Genomic DNA, 18,988 nt, shown 5'->3' with positions numbered 1-18,988 from the left:
TTCAACCCTTGGAATCATTCCTACAGTTGATGCCTTTCCAAGTGGAAACAGCAATTTCAGTATGCCATTCCATCAGAAAAGGCAACCTTTTAGTGTCTTTGGATCTGATAGACGTAAACTCTCAGGTCCCAATTCACAAGTCATCCAGAATAATTCTACCAGTTCCCATGGCAAGGCAGGTTCTTCCCATTCAAGGCCCTTTGTTTCAGGTTAGCAACAAACATCTCAAGTTTTTACTCCTGTGATAGTCTGGATGTGCAAGTGTACAGTAAGGGTATTATGCTGCCAAGGTCACTTGATGTCTAGTTGGTGTTGGCATCCTTGGTAACACAGTTAATGGGATACCTTGGTTACCTCATCAACCTATTTGAGATTTTGGACTCGGTCTCATTATCCCTTACAGTCCCATCCAAATATATATTAACAATACCTTGAAACTGGGCAGACTTTAAGGTTGGCAAATTTAAAAAAAAGGTATCACTGGAAAGAGGATGATATGCAGATGCACAAGGTATAAGAAAAAAATCCTAAAAAATGTTCTGTACTTTCCATGGGGAGTTGAAGTAAATATTCCAAACCCTGTGGGGTCCTCTTTTCTAGGACATTCATAAAAATATGCTAATTTTAGCAAGTTATACATGTTCTGTCTAATATTTTTCTTTACATTCTTTTGGAAAATTACAATTACAGCTCATATCATAAAGATAAGAACTAAAACCAACAGCACTCCCTGAGTATAGTTATGGACAAATATATGCAAGATGTACTGGGATGGGGAGATGTAGTACATTCCCCCATCTCAAGTTAGATAGACTTTTCTCCCTGTATCTTGAGCTGAGGTGCAAATGTTGTCATTTATGGCCCATTCAAGTGATGGGAACATTTTCCCGCAAAATTCGTTCACATGTTATGGCACAAAATAAGGATTACCATATGATATGCAACAGTGGATTTTGTATGCCACTAGCATGAATTTATACATAGCAAGTTTTGTCACCCAACCCACAGTGGAGAGAGTACAAAGACCTCAGGCACTCATGAAGGAGTTTCTGTAATCAATCCCCTCCTGCAAAGTTTTGGCAAAAGTTGCTAGGTCACTTAAATTCACCGGAGAAGTTGGTACCTTGTACCCACTTCAGGTAGAGATCTTTGCAGTTGAAGCTAAACAGACAATGGTCTGCCATGAATCTGCCAGACAATTTTTATGTTCTTCCTCCTACAGAAGTCCTGGCAAACCTCAGTTGGTAGCAAGAACTTAAGAATAGGGGTCCTTCTCTTGCCTCCTGTACGGATCACAGGCTTATCAAAGGAGGGTTCTTTGGTCCCAGGAATGCAGGGAAATGCACAGCAGTGTCCTAAACCTGAAAGTGGTATATATATTTCTCTTCAAACTTTCATAAGCCATCTGTCCAGCAAGGTAGTGAGATATGTCAGACAATTCCACTTTGCTGTCTTACCTGGAAAATGTAGGCAAGGCCTAGTCTCCAACAATATGCCACTTGATAAACATTCTAATTTAGGAATCCCCATTTTTATCCCAGAGAGGGTGTGTGGTGATTGACACATTGAGCAGACAAGATCAGGTTCTTCCTGCCGAGTGATCTCTGCACCCTTAGTATCTCTTTTACCTCTATTTTTTACACAAGCTTCCAGACTGTTAGTCAGTCCTGTTGACCAGGTAGCATGGCAGTGCTTTCATGGTTTCTTAGGGCAGTTTGGATGCTTATGCCTTCCCACCTTGATCAGGCTAGTGTTGGACATTCTCCTTCAGTTCATTAGTTTTCAGGGGACATTTTTGTCCTTCTGGTGAACTTCCTGCTAGTACTTGCAGTCTGAAGAAAGCTGTTCCATTAGCTTACCTTTCAGAGTATGACTAAAGCCATAACCTGTTCATTCTTCATGATTGGAGGTTATCAAACAAATCTTCATTAGGATAGACTTTTTGTTCCAAGCTGTTTAGATGCCTTGATCCACCCACACCCACCATCCCATGGGTAGAGAATTTCTCAAGGACATTGTCTGTGTCAGCCATTAAGGGCTGTCATTCTGCCTTACAAGTGTTTGAGCTGTGTTCTTTAAATGAGCTTTGCTGTATGTGCCAAAGTTTTCATACCTCCCTCACTGGACTTAACACTAGTTTTAAAGTAACTGTTCAGCCCAGTGTATGGGCTGTTCAAAGAAAGATCTCTTAGGATCCTCATGCTGAAGAGTTTTTAGTTGTTTTGCCCCAGCGAAACCTATTAATGAATTTCTTGCCCTATCCAGCTAAATCTTTCACACAAAGAATTGGAATAGAAGTGGCCTGTCTAATGTGCCAGGCTATAGTTGCCCGCTGGGTGAGCGGGTTCCGTTCTCAGTTACCACTCTGTTGGTCGCGAGTTCGAATCTCCAACCGGCCAGTGAAGAGCAAGAGGAATTTGTTTCTGGTGATAGAAATTCATTTCTTGCTATAATGTGGTTCGGATTCCACAATAAGCTGTAGGTTCCGTTACTGGGTAACCAATTGGTTTTTAGCCACGTAAAAATAAAATCCAATCCTTCGGGCCAGCCCTAGGAGAGCTGTTAATCAGCTCAGTGGTCTGGTTAAACTAAGATATACTTAACTTTTTGTTAGCTAAGACATAGGCAACTTCCCCCCAGCCTCGTCCTGCTCCATTAGTTTTACTTCCCTCTCTGCCTGTTGTAGGTTGGGAATGAGGAACACCGGCTTCTGTAGTGGCCAATGAAAGGGAAGGAGCACAATTGTTTTCATTGTTTTCATCCACCAGCATGCACAAATATGATATTCAAAAACAAATTTATTTTTCTGATACAAACCCATCACTTACAAATAAAATGGCTGCTGTTGACTCCACATTCTGCTAGTAGGGGCCTTGATCACTGATATGTGTCTTGAAATGGAGCTGATACACATTTAGGCTATTGTAACGTGATGAATTTGTACGAAAAAAATCGGTTGATTTTAGAAACCTCAATTTTCATGCAAACTTAGCTAGTTCCAGAATTTTGCCGAACTTAATATGGTCATTCATCTTAAGTTGTCATATTGCCATAAGTTCATGCAGGTGAATTTATCCACATCGATATCCTGACAAAAGTTAAAAACAAAACTTCAGTCTTCATGAAACCTTTTAAGACTTGTCCCTTCATTTATGACAAGGATGTGAAACAGTAAGCTTAGGCTCTTAATTTTTCAGAATAAAGCTTCATATGTCAGTTTATGACAGACTTTAATTTCCTCCTTTCAGATAAGGATGAGGACCAAGATATTTTGGCAGTCCATTTTTAACATCAAAGTTTTATCTTTACTGTAAAAACAAGTTTATGACTGACTTTAAATCCTATAAGTTAGGTATATGAGAAAAGTATGCATTAAACAGCCATGTAGATGTATGGTTCGAATAACTAATTCCTATTATCATATCGTAAAAGTAAATGTCTGGTGTTGATTTTCTTTTTATGTTCAGCACACTTGTTTTTTTTTTTTATTCAAGTGAATAATCGAATTTTTCAATTTATTTATCATAATACAACGTCACCTTGTGATATTGAGTGCATTTAAATTATTAAATATATATCCAACCCATTGTTTGCCTACTTACGTGCGAATTATTGGAGAGAAATAAAATTTTAGAAATACATTATTACTCTAAATCTGCAGTATTTACTATCAAAGTTCACTATCAAATGAACAAGTTGCTGAGACAGGAATGACTTGTCCTATTATTTGTTGCAATTAACAGTTACAGATACAGAGCTAGGGTGATTCACTAGAACAATTCAAGTTTATTGTCACACATTGTCTTCTTTTGGAATCAGTTAGAAAAAATTACTAATCTTAGCCATAGAAAGAGAAATAAATGCTCATAAGCTCCAGCTTCCATTGCGATGATATTTTGACCCTCCCTTATTTGCTGATCAAAAGAAAGAATGGATCATTTTGCCCTCGCGGGTGCTAGTACTCAGACATTTGCTTTTGGACCCTGTCAGCTCCTTTGAAATAGTGTCTATTGCTCTCTCAGGAATCATCGTCTCTTCTTTCAGGAAAATAGGGAAAATATGGTCAAATTCTACAAAATGCAACGACCTGTTACAGTAATTATGACAAATGGCAACCCTTTCATTAAAAAAACAAAGCATGCAATCTCCCTTGTAGGTGTATCTGCTTTTCATAGAATGTTTAGTCTGTTATTGGCTACTAGGTGCTGAATTCTCTTGACAAACTAAGAGCTTGTGCTTGGTGAGTAAAAGCATTCAGTAGTATTTTATAATATGATATTTTTGTGCTTTTTGCCTTCTGTTCCTCTCTCTTCTTCTATGGTAGTTTCATTTTTTTCACTACTTTTTCTATAAGGCAAGTTTATAGTGGTTTTACTTTTCATCAAACTTAGAACACTTAACAATAAACGATTTTTGATTATCTGTCTCACTATTATCACCATTTACTCTCTAAAATGCAGCTCTTTTTATAGTAACTTCCATAAGCAAAAAAAAAAAGCCTTTGAAAATACACAGTAGCTTCAAAAGCATCTTAGTATTTAGACAAACTGTTTTATACCTAGTTGATAAATTTAACATGCAAACAAATTTGTTAATTTGTGATTATTTAATCTAATAGTAGTTTTGAGGAGTCACAAAACAGTAGTACCTTCAATATTTCAGATTATCAGTGCAAGGTTCTTGTTCATTGTAGCATCAAAGGCATTAGTATCTGAAGGATGTTTCATGTTCAGTCGGTTGCAGTTATACCTGATTCACCAACATCACTTTATACTCATGTTAATAACGACTGCCTCTTTACTAGTACTGATCGAGATGTCTCACAGAATTGGGAGACAGACGGTCGACACCAAATGAGTATAAACTGACTAAGGCCATCAAGTACAACTGTTGGCACCCACACGCTTGTCTTACTCTTTTGCTTATACCATGGCAGCACTCGGTGTTGGAGCTCGGAGGTGTGGGCTCTTCCCATACTACATCTACCTTGGGCACCTCAAGTGATGACGTGTTTCAAGAGGAAGACGAAGACGAAGAGGAGCAGGAGGAGCAAGAGGAATCCAAGGCAAGGTTAATTGTGTAAGAAGAGGAAAGGATCAACAACAAAAGGATTTCAGTGGATATAAGAGAATATAACAAGAACTATTTTGCAGTCTTGGGAGAATTCAAAGCCGAAAGAGAATTGGATGCCGAAAAAGATAGCACAAATGAATTGGTGATTATACAGTTTGGGAATTCAACCGAAGTTCACTTTGAATAAATGCAAAAGGCTCAAAAAGAAATTTCCATATTGTACTTCATAACGAAATCCTTCGAAATTCATGTTTTTGTTCAGAAAAGAACTGATGAAGAAGCAGAACACCAGTCGAATCAGATAAACAAAATTGAACATTGAACTATTCAAATCGCTTTTAATATTGATGCAAAGTGTCTAAATTCATATTAACATATGAGTAAAAAATCTAGTGAAAGGATAAAAAAATTCAAGTACACCACCCTTTTTTTTTTTAATATATTAAACAAGGTAATGATTTGCTACAAGTGATTTCCTAGGAGTTTTAACATGCTCCTAGCGCGAGTACCTGGTCATATATTTTGTGGTATATATACCAAATCTATCCTTGCATATATACTACCTATTTTTCCAAAGGTAAATCTAGTCAATAATGACATGGGGCACATTTTCCCATGAGGGCTTCGACTCATTTTTCCTTGTAACTTACGAGAACTAACAAAGCCCATCCCGTTTCATAAATAATTAACTTCTTAGCCCAGTACTATGTATTTGAAATTCTTTCAATGTTAACATTAACTAGCAATTTCCAACTTTTTCCATTGTTATTTGCTGACACACCGAAATGGCGAATTTCCCATTATCTTAACTGGATCAACATTAGTGTTGATTTTATGGTCACTCATGTTTGCCGACCTGTAAATTAATTGAACAAATTTTATGAAGATATTCTTAGTCAGTTATTCAAAACGATTGCAGACCATTTCTTTGCGGTTAATATATTTGTGGTATATGAGAAACTAATCTGCCGAGGGATTACAAAACCCCTAACAAGGCAGAATGAAAGAGTGACGTTACAAAAAATCCCTTATGTTTCCCTGATTTTCCTTTATATCTTGGGACGTTTTGGCAGTTTATTAGAAAACTAGGGAAAACATCAATTGGATAATCATAGGTGTAGAATATTAGTTCTGTAGGTGTGCCAAATCACAAGACCAAAAGAGGGAAACTTATTTCACTTGGAGTCATTAAATTCTTCCAGAACTGAGTGAAATGAAATGAAAAGAAAGCCACCTTAGAAAACTGAATAGACTACAGTTATTAGGAAAGGATTTTTTTTCATATTTATTAGTTAATCATTAGTTTGTAAAAGTATTCAAGTAGGTGATAATAATAGATAAAACATAGTCTGGCTGCAATGAGTACTGTAGTCAAAAGAGATTTTATTTACATCCAATTGCTGTTGACTTTGCTTTATAGAATGGGGATTTGATCACCTACAGCATACAGAAATCAGTTTTGTGAATTGAAGTCATTTGAGAGTTTCAGTATCTTATTTTCAGTTGTTTTGAATGGAAAACAGAAAATCCATATGTGCCCGTCTGGAGATAAGAACGCTGTTGTGCAGTAACAGATATAGATGGGATATTGTTTCTAAACATCACAAACTTTTCATCATTCTTTTTATTCATGATGAATCCCCATTCCTCGCTTCATTTTTATTTGAAATGGCGGGGTGCTGAGAGGAATGGGCAGTTTTGGGAAACTAGTCAGCACCCACCCAGAATACTTAAACAAATGAAATGTTGACCATTAAGGAAGCAATTCCTTCCTTAATTGAATACGTCATCCTTCAGATTAAATATTTCCAGATAGCATTGAACCATTTGTCTCTTTTGAGAGAGTCGTGTTTTGGATCATATCTGAATGGAAAAATTGTTTATTATTTAATTTTCTTACAAAATAAAATATTTACAAATATGAAATTGACAGGATGACAACCGTAGAGACCACTTTCACAAGTAATACTCTTCAAGTTCATCTAAAAGTAGATATGTCAAAGTGTTTCCATTAATTCAGAGTAATTCCATTAAGCTTTGATTTCCATCTTTATGAATTTGAACTTCACTTTCAAAGTTTTATCCCTGGAAGATTGACCAAGTAATTTATATAGTTCATAATCACTTTTACAAAGACTTTTCAAAGATACATCCCCCCCAATAATTGATGCTACCACTGGTGGCGTCTGAAGGAAGTGGGACATGATGGTGTTCAATCAATGTGACATTGAAAAATTCTCCTAAAAAGAAACAGCAAACCAAGTGTCACGTCCCTCGTCCTTCGTGTCCTCCTTTCTCTTTCGCGGGTGACCAACTAGATATTTTATCCAGGAGTCTTTTTACATAATAAATGTGTGGGTCTTCTTAAAAAAAGGCATTAGACTTTTTTTTTAGATCTAGAGGAAGATTGTAGTTTGTTTTCTGAAGTAGAACTGGGGCTATCACTTGAACAATTAAAGAATAAACACACTCCTTTTCCTCCCCTCCCCAAAAATAGCACTGCAAACTAAGTCATTTTTTTCCATACTTGGTAACCCTGTTAGCTTCAAGCAATAAGGAACAAATTATTTTAGCTGTTCCTCCTGATCTTTTATTGAATAGTAATTTCATTCTAGTACCTGTAGACGATTGTAGTCATCGTATTACACAAATAGACTGCCTCAAATACATAATCATTTTTTATTCAACTTTGTAGTACCTGCTGATAGTCACAAAAAAGGCACCAGTTTCAAGGTCTATTTCAGAATTTGCGCCGCAGTCTTCTATTGGCTAGCAAATGGACCAAATACAGTGTTCCAGCTCCAAATGATGATTTCAAAGAAAAATAAAGTCAATTCATATAAGAAAGGTGTTCCAAAAGAAATAATAGAACTACACAGCACTTTTTGAATTTAGTTTCGAGAGCGAGTGATTATAAGATGTGTTATTCCTAGAAGAATGAGTTAGTTAGAACATTTAGTTGAGTGAGGAAGGACAAGAAAACTGCCTAAGTTAAAGAGGACAAAGGAGACGGCTCTTAAAAGACATTTACCAAATCTAGGAACTTCCTATGAATAGCAGTAGGGTCCTTTAACAAATGTCTCCTACATACAGGGTAAGGTGGCAAGGTCACGTAGTAACATAGGATATCCGTGGTGGGGTTGAGGTCTCCTTTATGCCTCTTTCATCTTCATGCATGATGGAGCCCTTGAACAATCCTGAAGCCTATGGGACAAGTCCTGCCTCATAAATCTTCCATATGTGGTGCTGCCATATGCACGAAATTGCCTCAAATTTCATGTTAGGTTCCATTCTTGACCCTAATTCACCCAAGGAAGAACTTAAGTGAAATTAGTCCAACTTCTGTATATGTGTTGGTTTGATCCTGTGTGGAAGCCAGAATCCTGAGTGTCCCTCAGATTAGTGCACCTGAAATTCAGAATTTGTTCAGACGAAACCTTGAGTGGCTTCGGTACAATGGGCTCAGCCGGTGCCAGGACTGGGCTTCGTGCTTTTGATTATTTAACGTTACAAGGTGTTAGGTTTGTTGGTCAGTCGCATCATCAGCAGTTCATCCGGTGTTTAGGCTGTATATAATAACATTTAAAGGCAAACCTTCCCCGGTTAATTATTATCAAAATAATTTCATGTCCATTTAAGATTTGTCAGTGAGACAAATTTTTCTTGGATCCTTTAATACGATTCGTGAAACATTTAACTTTGATGAAAGTTATCATATTAGCATTGCAGCTTTAAATACTGAGTGAAGTGTTAATGAATGACCATATGACATGTTTAGATGTGTAAGGTTCTATCTATACTTTCATGTGTAATATACTCCCTTTATCTGTAGACAATCCTAAAATATAGATGTAAAAGCTATGTATTAAGTGTGCCAAAATGTTTAGTTGTCAGTCTAAAGATGATGTTTCAGATGTACCGACTAACTTGTATACACCCTCGCTTCTAGTTGAGAGAGTTCATTGTACTATGCGTCGAAAGTTGGATGGCGCTCAAATTGTATGTTACATGTGGCAGTATATAAGAAATTATTTGTCTGTTTCATGTAGTACATGTTCTTAGAATACAATAACAATTTTAATATTATTATATCTAAAAATAAAAAAAAAAATAAGGTCTTCACTGCAAGATGAAAAAAGCTTGTGGTGACAGGCAAGACTCAGTAAATGAAGGAGGGTTGGCAGATACTTTTTTTCTCAAAGATTTTTGGGCACGTTCGAAGTGGTTTTTTAAGGTTAGGAGATTTGTGAATTATACAAGTTCACGGCCTTCTATCCCATTCCCCATGCGCTTATTACCCAGTTCAAATGGGCTTCAATTCTTAAAAATTACCTTGAGGAAAGAGGAGGAGTGGCACTTGCCTTGGTCGTGGGAGACCAATAGCTCAAGTACTGTTTCTGCATTTAAGAATATTAGTATTAATATGAGTGACCTCCTGCATCTAGGTAGTGTTTAAGAATTGGAGTCAAAGTCTTCCGCTCTCTTCCACTCTTGTGCAGACTCACTCGTAAAGACCCTTAGAAGTCTTGAGTTTGGAGTTGGAATATGAGCAAAAGAAGGCGTCATGAACTCTTCTTCTTGGTTTCTTTTCAAGATTTTGTGAAAGAGAAAATATGTAACAGGATAGAAAGTTGAAAGACCAAATTGACTATGGTGTACTTTAGCACTTGGGATGGATAGTACAGTTCAAAACAGAGAAAGAATTAGAGATGGAAGAAGAAAAGACAGAAAATTATAAAGAAAATGAGAAAGAATTGGGATGCTGATGAGTTATAAAAAGCAATGGAGAGTACCAATGAAGGACACTTCAGTTCTTGTATGGCATCATGCCAGCAGACTTAACACCCACATCCTCCCACCGTGGACTAGCGTGCTTTGCATGTCTGGCCACAATGCCATGATGCTGTAGTCTTTGGGTCATGTTTGAGACCCCATGAAATGTCATGGCAAGTAGGATATTAAGCATGTGGGTATCAGTTATGGGTAGAAATACCCAGTTACCAGAAATAAGCAAGTCTGCTGCTGCAGTTGCAGGTACCAGCGCTTCGTTTTCTCTGCAGTTGCTATGCTACTGCTCAGTATGCATGAGATATAAAGAAGGAAGCAACGAATAATACTACTGATACGATAAGACATCGCAAATGGTTTTCATAGAGACACTAGAGGACTCTTGAGCTAAAGAATGACGAAATAGATTCCGTTGTACATGAGTGTTGTCGAGCCAGTTTGTCTCCCCAGTGCATACAAGTACAATATTCAACCATTTCGTGCTACCCACTGTTTTATTATCCTTATAAGTAGGTTATGAACTTGCAAAGTCATTAAAAATTTTTCACTACAAGTAAGAAGATAATTTGGTGCTGGAATGACATGCTTAGCTTAAGAGAATACTCTATATTTATTCCATTTTGTTTATATATGAAATACACAGACGTGTGCACACATACACACACTGCTATAAAGTACTTGTTGTTATTGCTGTCAATACTACACAAAATGCATATGGAGACCCTTTTTTCATTCCCTAACAGCAAACGGCAGATATATTTGAGGCCCTCGAAAAGGCGTAGAATGAGTAAAAGGTTTTTCGGCTGATATTGACAAATCTCACAAGAACAGTAGTCTTTAAAACACCGTAGTATTTTCAACTACCAACTATGGAAGGAACCTGGCTATCCCCGATTACAGTAATGGATTCTTTAGTGTTTAATTTTCGTAAAGAGTGTAAAAAATAGGTCGAAATGGATTGCTGATCATTTTAAGTCAGTATTTTTGTGCTTCAGAGTTTCTTCATTACTACGTATATCATTCTTGTTAAGTTTTATCCCGTGGTACAGCTTGTTACTTGATTGTGTCAACTAGTTAACTCTGATATCTCAAAAGATTACATAAACATTTTGAAGAGATTGTTCAAATCTGTAACATTAAATAATATTTTGAAGCTGAAGAAATGTGTCATTTTTTTTTAAATGATTCAATGCAATGCACAAGACAGTTTGATTGCAAATTACTGGTTGTGACCCCATCATTTGTGTTGTAGCAGAAATCTGGTAGTTAGATCACTTTATCTCTGTCATGCATTGGACAAATGGAAGTGCAGGTACTGCTGGCTAAGCACATTCTGGCACTCTGCAGGAGGAGCAAGCATGGTCTTCACCTAAAGTCTCTTACCGAGATTTTAGGTGACAACTTATACTTTTGTATAGGAATTAGTATTTTAACAACGTTTAAATCATTTATTGTTAATTCACGTATTTTTTAAAATGTATTTATATGTGGGAATGATATGTGTAATAATGGTCATATTTAATAAAACTTGTCTTCACTGACAAGAAAGTTCTGAGCAGCCTTTCCGGCCCGTATGGTTCGGCCAGACCAGTGGGCGCCTCGTTTTTTTTTTTTTTTTTTTTTTTTTTTTTTTTGCCGTGCCTCGAGGTCAGGTTAGGTTTGGATAATTAAAGATAATCGTGTTGAATGGTACTTTAGGCGTGGTAAACATATTTAGATTATTTTCAAGAAGATTCTGTGGTTACTTTTTAAGATATGAGGTCCCGCTTTTTTCAGGAAAGGTCCCGAAAACAATACAGTTGGGGAATATGCCTCCGGCCCCAGCGCTGGGACAAATGGCCAAATTTGATAATTCAGTCATTTATGTGGAAAGCCTAGACTTTGTTACTGATCAGAGCAAGAAAAATATCGCCTTCATTTCCTTGTAATTTGTGACAACTAATGCACACTTTCAAGGTAAACTTTCAAGGTCGAGCAGGACTGAACAGCGGTAAGTGTGGTCGCGCAGCAAAATGATCTGCTAATTTGGGAAATGTCTCATTATTTAAAGTAAGATTGAAAATGTTTACAGGTGAAATGAGCACATAAGAGAAACAGTTTGCGTAAATGCAAGTACAAAAATATTTTTTCCGTGCTCAAATCGAGGAAAATAACATACCGTATATTTTGGTGGATAAGGTGGCTCTTAGATCAAAAGACCCCAGATTTTAGTCTGACTTTCTTGTTAACTCATACCGATGCTAAAAGGCGACCCCAAAACTACAAACCATCTGTGGTGAAGTTTAGGCCTGTGAGCACCAAACAACCGAGACGGTGATATGAACAATGAATTAAATACCTTGAATGTATTACAAGAGTTAACGTCCCATACCTTAATGTGTTGCCTGTACATCGGTTGAATTGTCAGTATGTTACCAGTGTGGTATATAATCCGGTAAGTATCATAAGTAGTTATCGTCTTGTGGTAGAACGTGAGTTAACCAAAGTTAATGACTGGTTTGTTTACATGCCCAACGTGTCATGTTAACTAAGTAGACGTGGTCGGTGGTGGGTAAAGCACCGTTACAAAGCGATCGATTCACGGCTGTTTTTTAACAACACATTGGTAATTGATTTCAGTGCAAAATAAGTGTGTCCACTGCAACAGCTGTTTTCAAGACTGAAGGTCCCAGCAACCTTCGTTGACTCATCTCGAAAGACTGTACAGGATTTTGAGGTTGGTGGTTTCTGTATTTAAAATCTAGTAGCTTAAAGATCTGTCATAGTGGTATTCTGAATAGACTTTTCATGGCCGATAGGATATCCATCCCCCTTTTCTTGATGATTCAAGTGTCTTAATCGGCCGAAATATACGATATTCTTCGAAATGGCCAGTCTTAGATATAGTAATAGATATGGCAGAGACGAATATAAGATAGGGCCCATCATTTTGAGGACTGACTTGATTGATCTGGTGTTTTATTTTATTTGAGGTACAACAGTTATTTTACATTCTCATCGCTTGCTGTCCAATAGTTTTTTTACGTATATTTGTTGCACAGACGAGTGTGATGCTGTCAAACTATTCGAACTTTAGACCAAACCCTAGCAGTGATTGCAGTACTAGTTCATGCATTGCCATATTACAATTACAGCAGGTTGTGCTAATGCAGAATCAGTGAGAGGTGCATCCTGTTAGTATCATGTTATTTTGTCATGATTTCGTTCCATCTTGTCTTGCTGCTGCATGTTGCTTGGTTTGGCTGAATGGAACATCTGGGAGCACAACATTCAGCTACACAAATACTCAAATATCCACCATAGTCATTGTTGTTTTATATAACTTGGAATAAGTATTAATTTCGTTCTGAAGTGACGTGGTAGGATTTGTTGCTACACTTGTGCTGGCTTAAAATTCATGAAAGTTTATATTTGATATCATTGCTTATTAATAGGTATTTGTTTCATTGTGTTGAAGTGATGGACACTGCTGCCCTTTTGTTGGACTTCAGTTGATATTTTGTCACTGGGTTAATGCTCTTGTGGTATCAATTAATCAGTTAGGTAAATCTGAGCAACAGTTCCGCACCCGTTTCAGTGAAAAATAGACACTTACGTTGATCGTAAATATACTGAAGAATCGTTCACTTTTTATTTCATGTTGGGGAGACAATTCCAAGTAATAAAATAAGCAACTCCAATTTAAAATGCTTCAGTCAAAAACTAAGTCCAAAAATGATGTGATCGGTGTGCTGCTGTTTGTAAACTGAACGCATAACATGCAAAAATCCTCGTAAGAATGTAGTTCTGAAAGACTATGATAACCAATCACCTGTCTTTTTTGAAAAAGTAACCAATTACGTGAGTCATTATGTCACTATAGCCAATGAGAGGGTCTGTACTAAACGCTTTTGATTTTCTTTTGTTTCTCGTCATGGAAGAATATCATTTTCAAGAAAGGTTAGCCATCTTTGTTTTCCCGTGGTCAGTCTACATTGCAAAGTCCATTAGATATCATGGAGGTTTCATCATAGGAAGTTGTTAACGTGTGTTGAGCGTTTTGTGAGTTACGGACAGTTTTGCTATATTTATGCTGCAAATATAGAAAAGCTTGTGGTATATTCTCAAAATCATGGCTTAATTTTACGTGAAAAACTGTTCCATGAGTGTAATACTGTCTGTAGAGTTGGTTTTAACAAAAAGGGTTTTCGGTGTGACAAGTCTATGGTTCCCAACTATCTATATTCTACATTGAATACAGATATTACCACTTGCCAGAACATACGAGCTTGCCAAGAATAATTTAAAATGCAGATAAGCTGTGAAGCAGCGTTCCGCCACAGCCTTTTTCCAGCTAACATTGTTTTAACTGATATTTTACTAATTTTACTGATTTTCCCCAACTTTGTCTTCCCAACCCCAAAACCCCCAGTTTCCATCTGTGGTCCCCCAAGATTGTTGGGTGGTTGAAAGGGTTCACCCACAGTTTTATTGATACTGCAGCAAAAGAAAACAAGAGTTTTTGAGTGATTTCTTTGGTTTTAACTTCCGAAAATGATTCGGAACTATTGCTCAGAATTACCATGAGTTATCATTGGGCAGCCTGCAGCTTTCCCTCTGGAATGTTTTTTGCAATTCATATTAAGATCATAGATGTTTGTTTCATATGTCCAGTAACACAGATCATCATATTGCCAATCAATATAAATTCTAAAAATCTTTTCTCTCTATTTCTGTCTTTACTTTTCAGAATGATGAAAATCTATAATTCAAAGAGACCTGTAATTGTCATTTAGTAGCTTCTAACCCCTCTTCCTCTATGATACTCACGTACCAAAAATAATTAGAGACTTGAAGGATAATTGAAATAGTAATCAGAGATAATAATGAAAATGTCTGTACTTTCACGGAATCTGTTCAAACTTGAACTGACACCAGAAGGAAAATTTTTAGTTAACCTCCCCTTATTTCAACTACTACTTGTTAGAGGATAAAAGCTAAGCCTCCACCAGTTTCAGATGTTACACAATGGAGAGTTAAATTAGAACCCTCACTAACTTTCTCTGCACCTTGATGGGGAGTTTAAGCTGAGCATCCACCAACTAAAGGTGGTACTTGGTAGAGACTTAAGAAGAATATCCAAAAATTTGAACTATCATTTGGTGGAGAGTTTGAGCTGAGCCCCCCACGATTTTATTTGCAACCCACCTATACTCCCATCTGTCTATTTCACCTATTAACCATTTGAGTGAAAACTGAACTTCTGTCCATTGTAGCTGCAGAAGGTGCATTGCTTCAAAACTAAACCAGTGTTAATGCTGGATACCACCTGGTGGAATGTTTAAACTAACCGTTTGCTCACAGTAAGGGAAATTTTTAAAATACTGCTATATTTGTTATTCATCTTCCATAGATCACGGTTTTGGTACACACTCACGTTTCTGTGGGTCCTGGAAGAATTTCTGGGTTGTTCTTTGACTGGCAATAATTAAATTTGTTCTTGGTAGCCAAGGCGAACATTTCACAGTTAATGATAAGCTTGCCAGTCAGATAAGTTTGTGTTCATGTTCAGTCTTCACACGCGCATACACACGCATAATATATGTATGTGTATATATATATCCAGAGTTTTATATGTATACTTATAAATCTTCTTTATTTAGTATGTTATATGCTCATGCTCATACACACACACACACACACATGGTGTTTTCATAATTTAACATTGATTCAGGAAGGAAAAATTTGCCCCACTGAAAGTTGCTGAAAATCAAAATTAATCAAATAATTAAAAGAATTTCCTGCAAACGATTATCTGAAAAGGAATCTGAGTAGGCTAGTTTTGCTTTGAAATACTTTAACAAAGTATCGACATGCTTCATGCATTGTAAATTTTTGTATAGTAAGTGTTGTCATTCAAATGCTTATCTCCCGTAGGGGGGATAGCTCCGTCGGTGCACCTCATGCGGTGCACTACAGGAGTTACTTAAGGCTTGTTGCTGCGTCCCTGCGGCCCCTAGCTGCAACCCCTTTCATTCCTTTTACTATACCTCCATTCATCTTATCCTTCTTCCGTCTTACTGTCCAACCTTTCCTAAGAATTGATTCATTGTGCAAATGCAGTTTTCTTCCTGTTACACCTTTAAAAAACTTTTTACTCTCAATTCACAACCTGGACAAGACGATTTCACTTCGACTGATCGTAACTTGTGGAAGTGGTCTGGTGGAGGTTCAGTTAACACTTCTTTTTCATGTAATGGGTCCTCACTCTTAGCTGCCTCAAAAAGAAAGTCCCCTATACGAACCTCTAGAATAATATGCCAATTTTGAGATTTTCTGGAATGCTCCCCACTCAAAACTTGTAGCTCTGGGCTGCTCTGACCTACCTCATGATCCTTGGACTTTAAATCTTGCAATATTGAATGTATGACTGTGGCTTTTGTTCGGTCTTTATGACGAAACCCACCCCATGCAAATACAGATGGAATCTCTTGACTGCAAAAATTGTTAGGCGCTCCTTTTTGATAGTACAGTTGTTAAGTTATTCTTCTTGAGTTTGCTACTTACATATGCAACTGGAGATACCCCATCAGCAAACTCTTGTAGTAGTATGTCTCCTAGTTCTTCATTCGATGCATCTGTCCTTGTGGTGGAAGTCCTGTTGAAATATGGCACTAAGATTATCTAAGCATTTCATAAAGCCTGCTTTAGCCTATCAAGTGTCTTTTGTTGAGGTTCCTCCCACTACACATTTCAGTCATTTCTTCTTCACTAGGTTGGTCAAAGCCACTTCTAGACTTGCTCTTGTACCAATAATTGGTAGAAGAACAAATGAAACAAGAAATGTACATGAAAACACACGTGGATGTAATGATTGCTTTGTTGAATTGTTACTTAATTTATTCTGAATTTTAATGTACCTTTTTAGTAAGTATATATGGAAAAATAAGTATAAATGTATTCATTGTGTGAGTGTTCCAGTGTGAGAGCATGTGCTTTTGTGCATTTTTTAATTTCGTTTTCTTTCATTCATCACCATACCGAATGACCTATTTGGTCCAAGTGCTAGGCCTCTGGCCTAGACCTGTCATTTCATCCAAATCCTTCGGGCCAGCCCTATGAGAGCTGATAGTCAGCTCAGTGGTTTGGTTAAACTGTTTTAATATTAATAATAATAACTTCACCTTGGCATTCTCTGGTTCACAATTCTTCTCACCATCCCTCCACAGACTGGTTTGAATTGTGAAAATGTGGTGCTTGTCTGCAGCGCCTCATGTTTTGCTAACAGGATTGCTGGTAAATTCCAATCTCACTCCTTTGGTCTCTCCTGGTATATTTTCTTCAACCCAGAGTTTAGCACAGTTGATTCTTTTACACAGTTTTATGCTCCTCCCCAAGGATTATACTGGTGCGCACCAGCTGACTCACCTCCCTCATAATCTTGGAAGTAACTGGGTACCTCAGTTGCTGAGCATCTTCTTGGGGAATCTTACCCACTGAAAATTTTGAATAGTGTTTCTGCCACCCACTCAGTTTCTATTTTAGGTAATGCTCTAAATATCTTGTAGAGAAGTCTACCACCATCAGGAGGTACCTGTTGCCCTTCACTGACATTGATGATATATGTGCAATCAGGTCTATAGCCACTACTGAGTGGCTCTTCCATCACAGGCGTCTTTCCTAATGGTTTCTCGCTGGTATGGCCACTTGGCGTAGTCTTCTGGCAAGCACCACAAGACCTGCAAAACCTAGAGATGTCCACAACCACTCCTGGCTGATAAAAATTGTGGGTATGTGGTCGACAATCTTCTCAGCTCCAAGATGACTGCCAATAATGGTCTCCAGAAATCTTGTCCCCCAGAAAACTCTGTATATCATTAATAACTTTTAACTTAAAAGATACTTCACCATTAGTGCTATATTCTGCTTCAGTCATGGGTCTTCCCCATTGCTAGGCTAGGCTAGGATCTTTCTGCCGAGCTTCTTTCAGCTGCTCAGCTTCTGCATCTGGTATTGTGGGAGCTACTGCCAGAGGCTTGATCAATGAGTACACAAACCAATTTCTCATCAGTGAGTTGGTACTCAGTTACCAAACTTTTATGTACTGCTGAACTTGTGCAACCTATATCTCATAGTACAATTACCTTCTGCTTGCCTACTTATTTTCAGTAACTGGTAAATTACAGTGTTCTTCCTCTGTTTTGCAGATCTTCATGCTGCTAACACAACAGTAGTTCAGTGTCATCCTATTATCTTTGATGTAATCTTCCAGATGAGTTATGGTGACAGCCTTACAAATCATAATATCAGTCACCTCCCTTTGTCCTTTCACTACCATAGCACTGGTTGCCTTTTGCTTGATCTTCTGTTGGCTGTTACCCTTTTCAAGCACATGATTCTTAGTTAAATGTCTTGGTTTGTGACTTATAAAACACCTACCTTCATTTTTGTTGGCTTGCTTCTGTTTTCTTATTTCTGGCAGGAATGCAGTCTTATGCTAGGTCTCTTGTCCTATGGCACACTACCTTTATCCTTTCCATTCTGCTTCTGTTTGGCTGTCTTGTATTCTTTGGGTCTGTGGCTACCCCTCACTAGACTTCTTCATTTGCTTCTGGAATTCCAATAAACTTAGCCCATGTGCTTCCAAGTGCCATTCCATGAGCTTCAATATCTTGCCCGTGACTCTTGGCACTTATTTCTAGAGGAATAATGCCATCTCCGTTAAACATGATCCAACAAACTGTTCTCTTATAAGTAAAACTGCTAAATCTTCAAACTTTCCGCTGCTTTCAGTCATATCATTGTCAAATATCCGAAGCTTGAGGTCAGTTTTTCTTGATTCCCAGAGTTGTGCCCGTAACTTTGGAGTGTAGTTGTCATATAGTTCTTTGTTTTAAAATTTCCAGTAAGTTCTACAATGTGTACGTATTTGCTGTTTATCACAATCCAAATACTGACGATTCTATATATGACTGTCTCTTAGAAAGCATTAGTATGGCTCAGTCTCAGGATCCAAAAGCTTCATCGTTTTTTGTGGAGACTGTAATGCAAAGTACAGTGAGTGGTTAAATTCAAATTCCACAGATCAACAAGGTCAGTCTGCTCGTGAGTTCTGTGTATCCCCCTATTTTGTCCAACTAACTAAGGA

At 37.5% G+C, this 18,988-nt stretch overlaps 2 protein-coding genes across 11 annotated transcripts in view; both read left to right on the top strand.

The window, feature by feature from the left end:
* The window catches only part of LOC136840264 (uncharacterized), a 270,094-nt gene extending 259,748 nt beyond the window's left edge, over positions 1–10,346 (top strand). For 6 of the 10 annotated variants that reach the window (XM_067106909.1, XM_067106901.1, XM_067106902.1 and 3 more), the window contains one exon: positions 4,937–10,346. In XM_067106909.1, the coding sequence (XP_066963010.1) occupies positions 4,937–5,083 (147 nt within the window). In that variant the 3' untranslated portion in view covers positions 5,084–10,346. The other 4 variants (XM_067106904.1, XM_067106903.1, XM_067106899.1 and 1 more) reach the window with 2 other exon arrangements.
* Positions 10,347–12,412: 2,066 nt separating this feature from the next.
* Positions 12,413–18,988, top strand: part of IleRS (Isoleucyl-tRNA synthetase) — a 173,882-nt gene continuing 167,306 nt past the window's right edge. The window contains exon 1 of the mRNA XM_067106897.1: positions 12,413–12,577. The gene's annotated coding sequence lies outside the window, so the exon portion shown is untranslated. The remainder of the gene's footprint in view (positions 12,578–18,988) is intronic.

This window comes from Macrobrachium rosenbergii, chromosome 7 (genome assembly GCF_040412425.1).
Source record: "Macrobrachium rosenbergii isolate ZJJX-2024 chromosome 7, ASM4041242v1, whole genome shotgun sequence".
Taxonomy (NCBI): Eukaryota; Metazoa; Arthropoda; class Malacostraca; order Decapoda; family Palaemonidae; genus Macrobrachium; species Macrobrachium rosenbergii.
The sequence above is the reverse complement of the archived record's forward strand: the minus strand, read 5'-3'. Positions and strand labels throughout refer to the sequence as shown.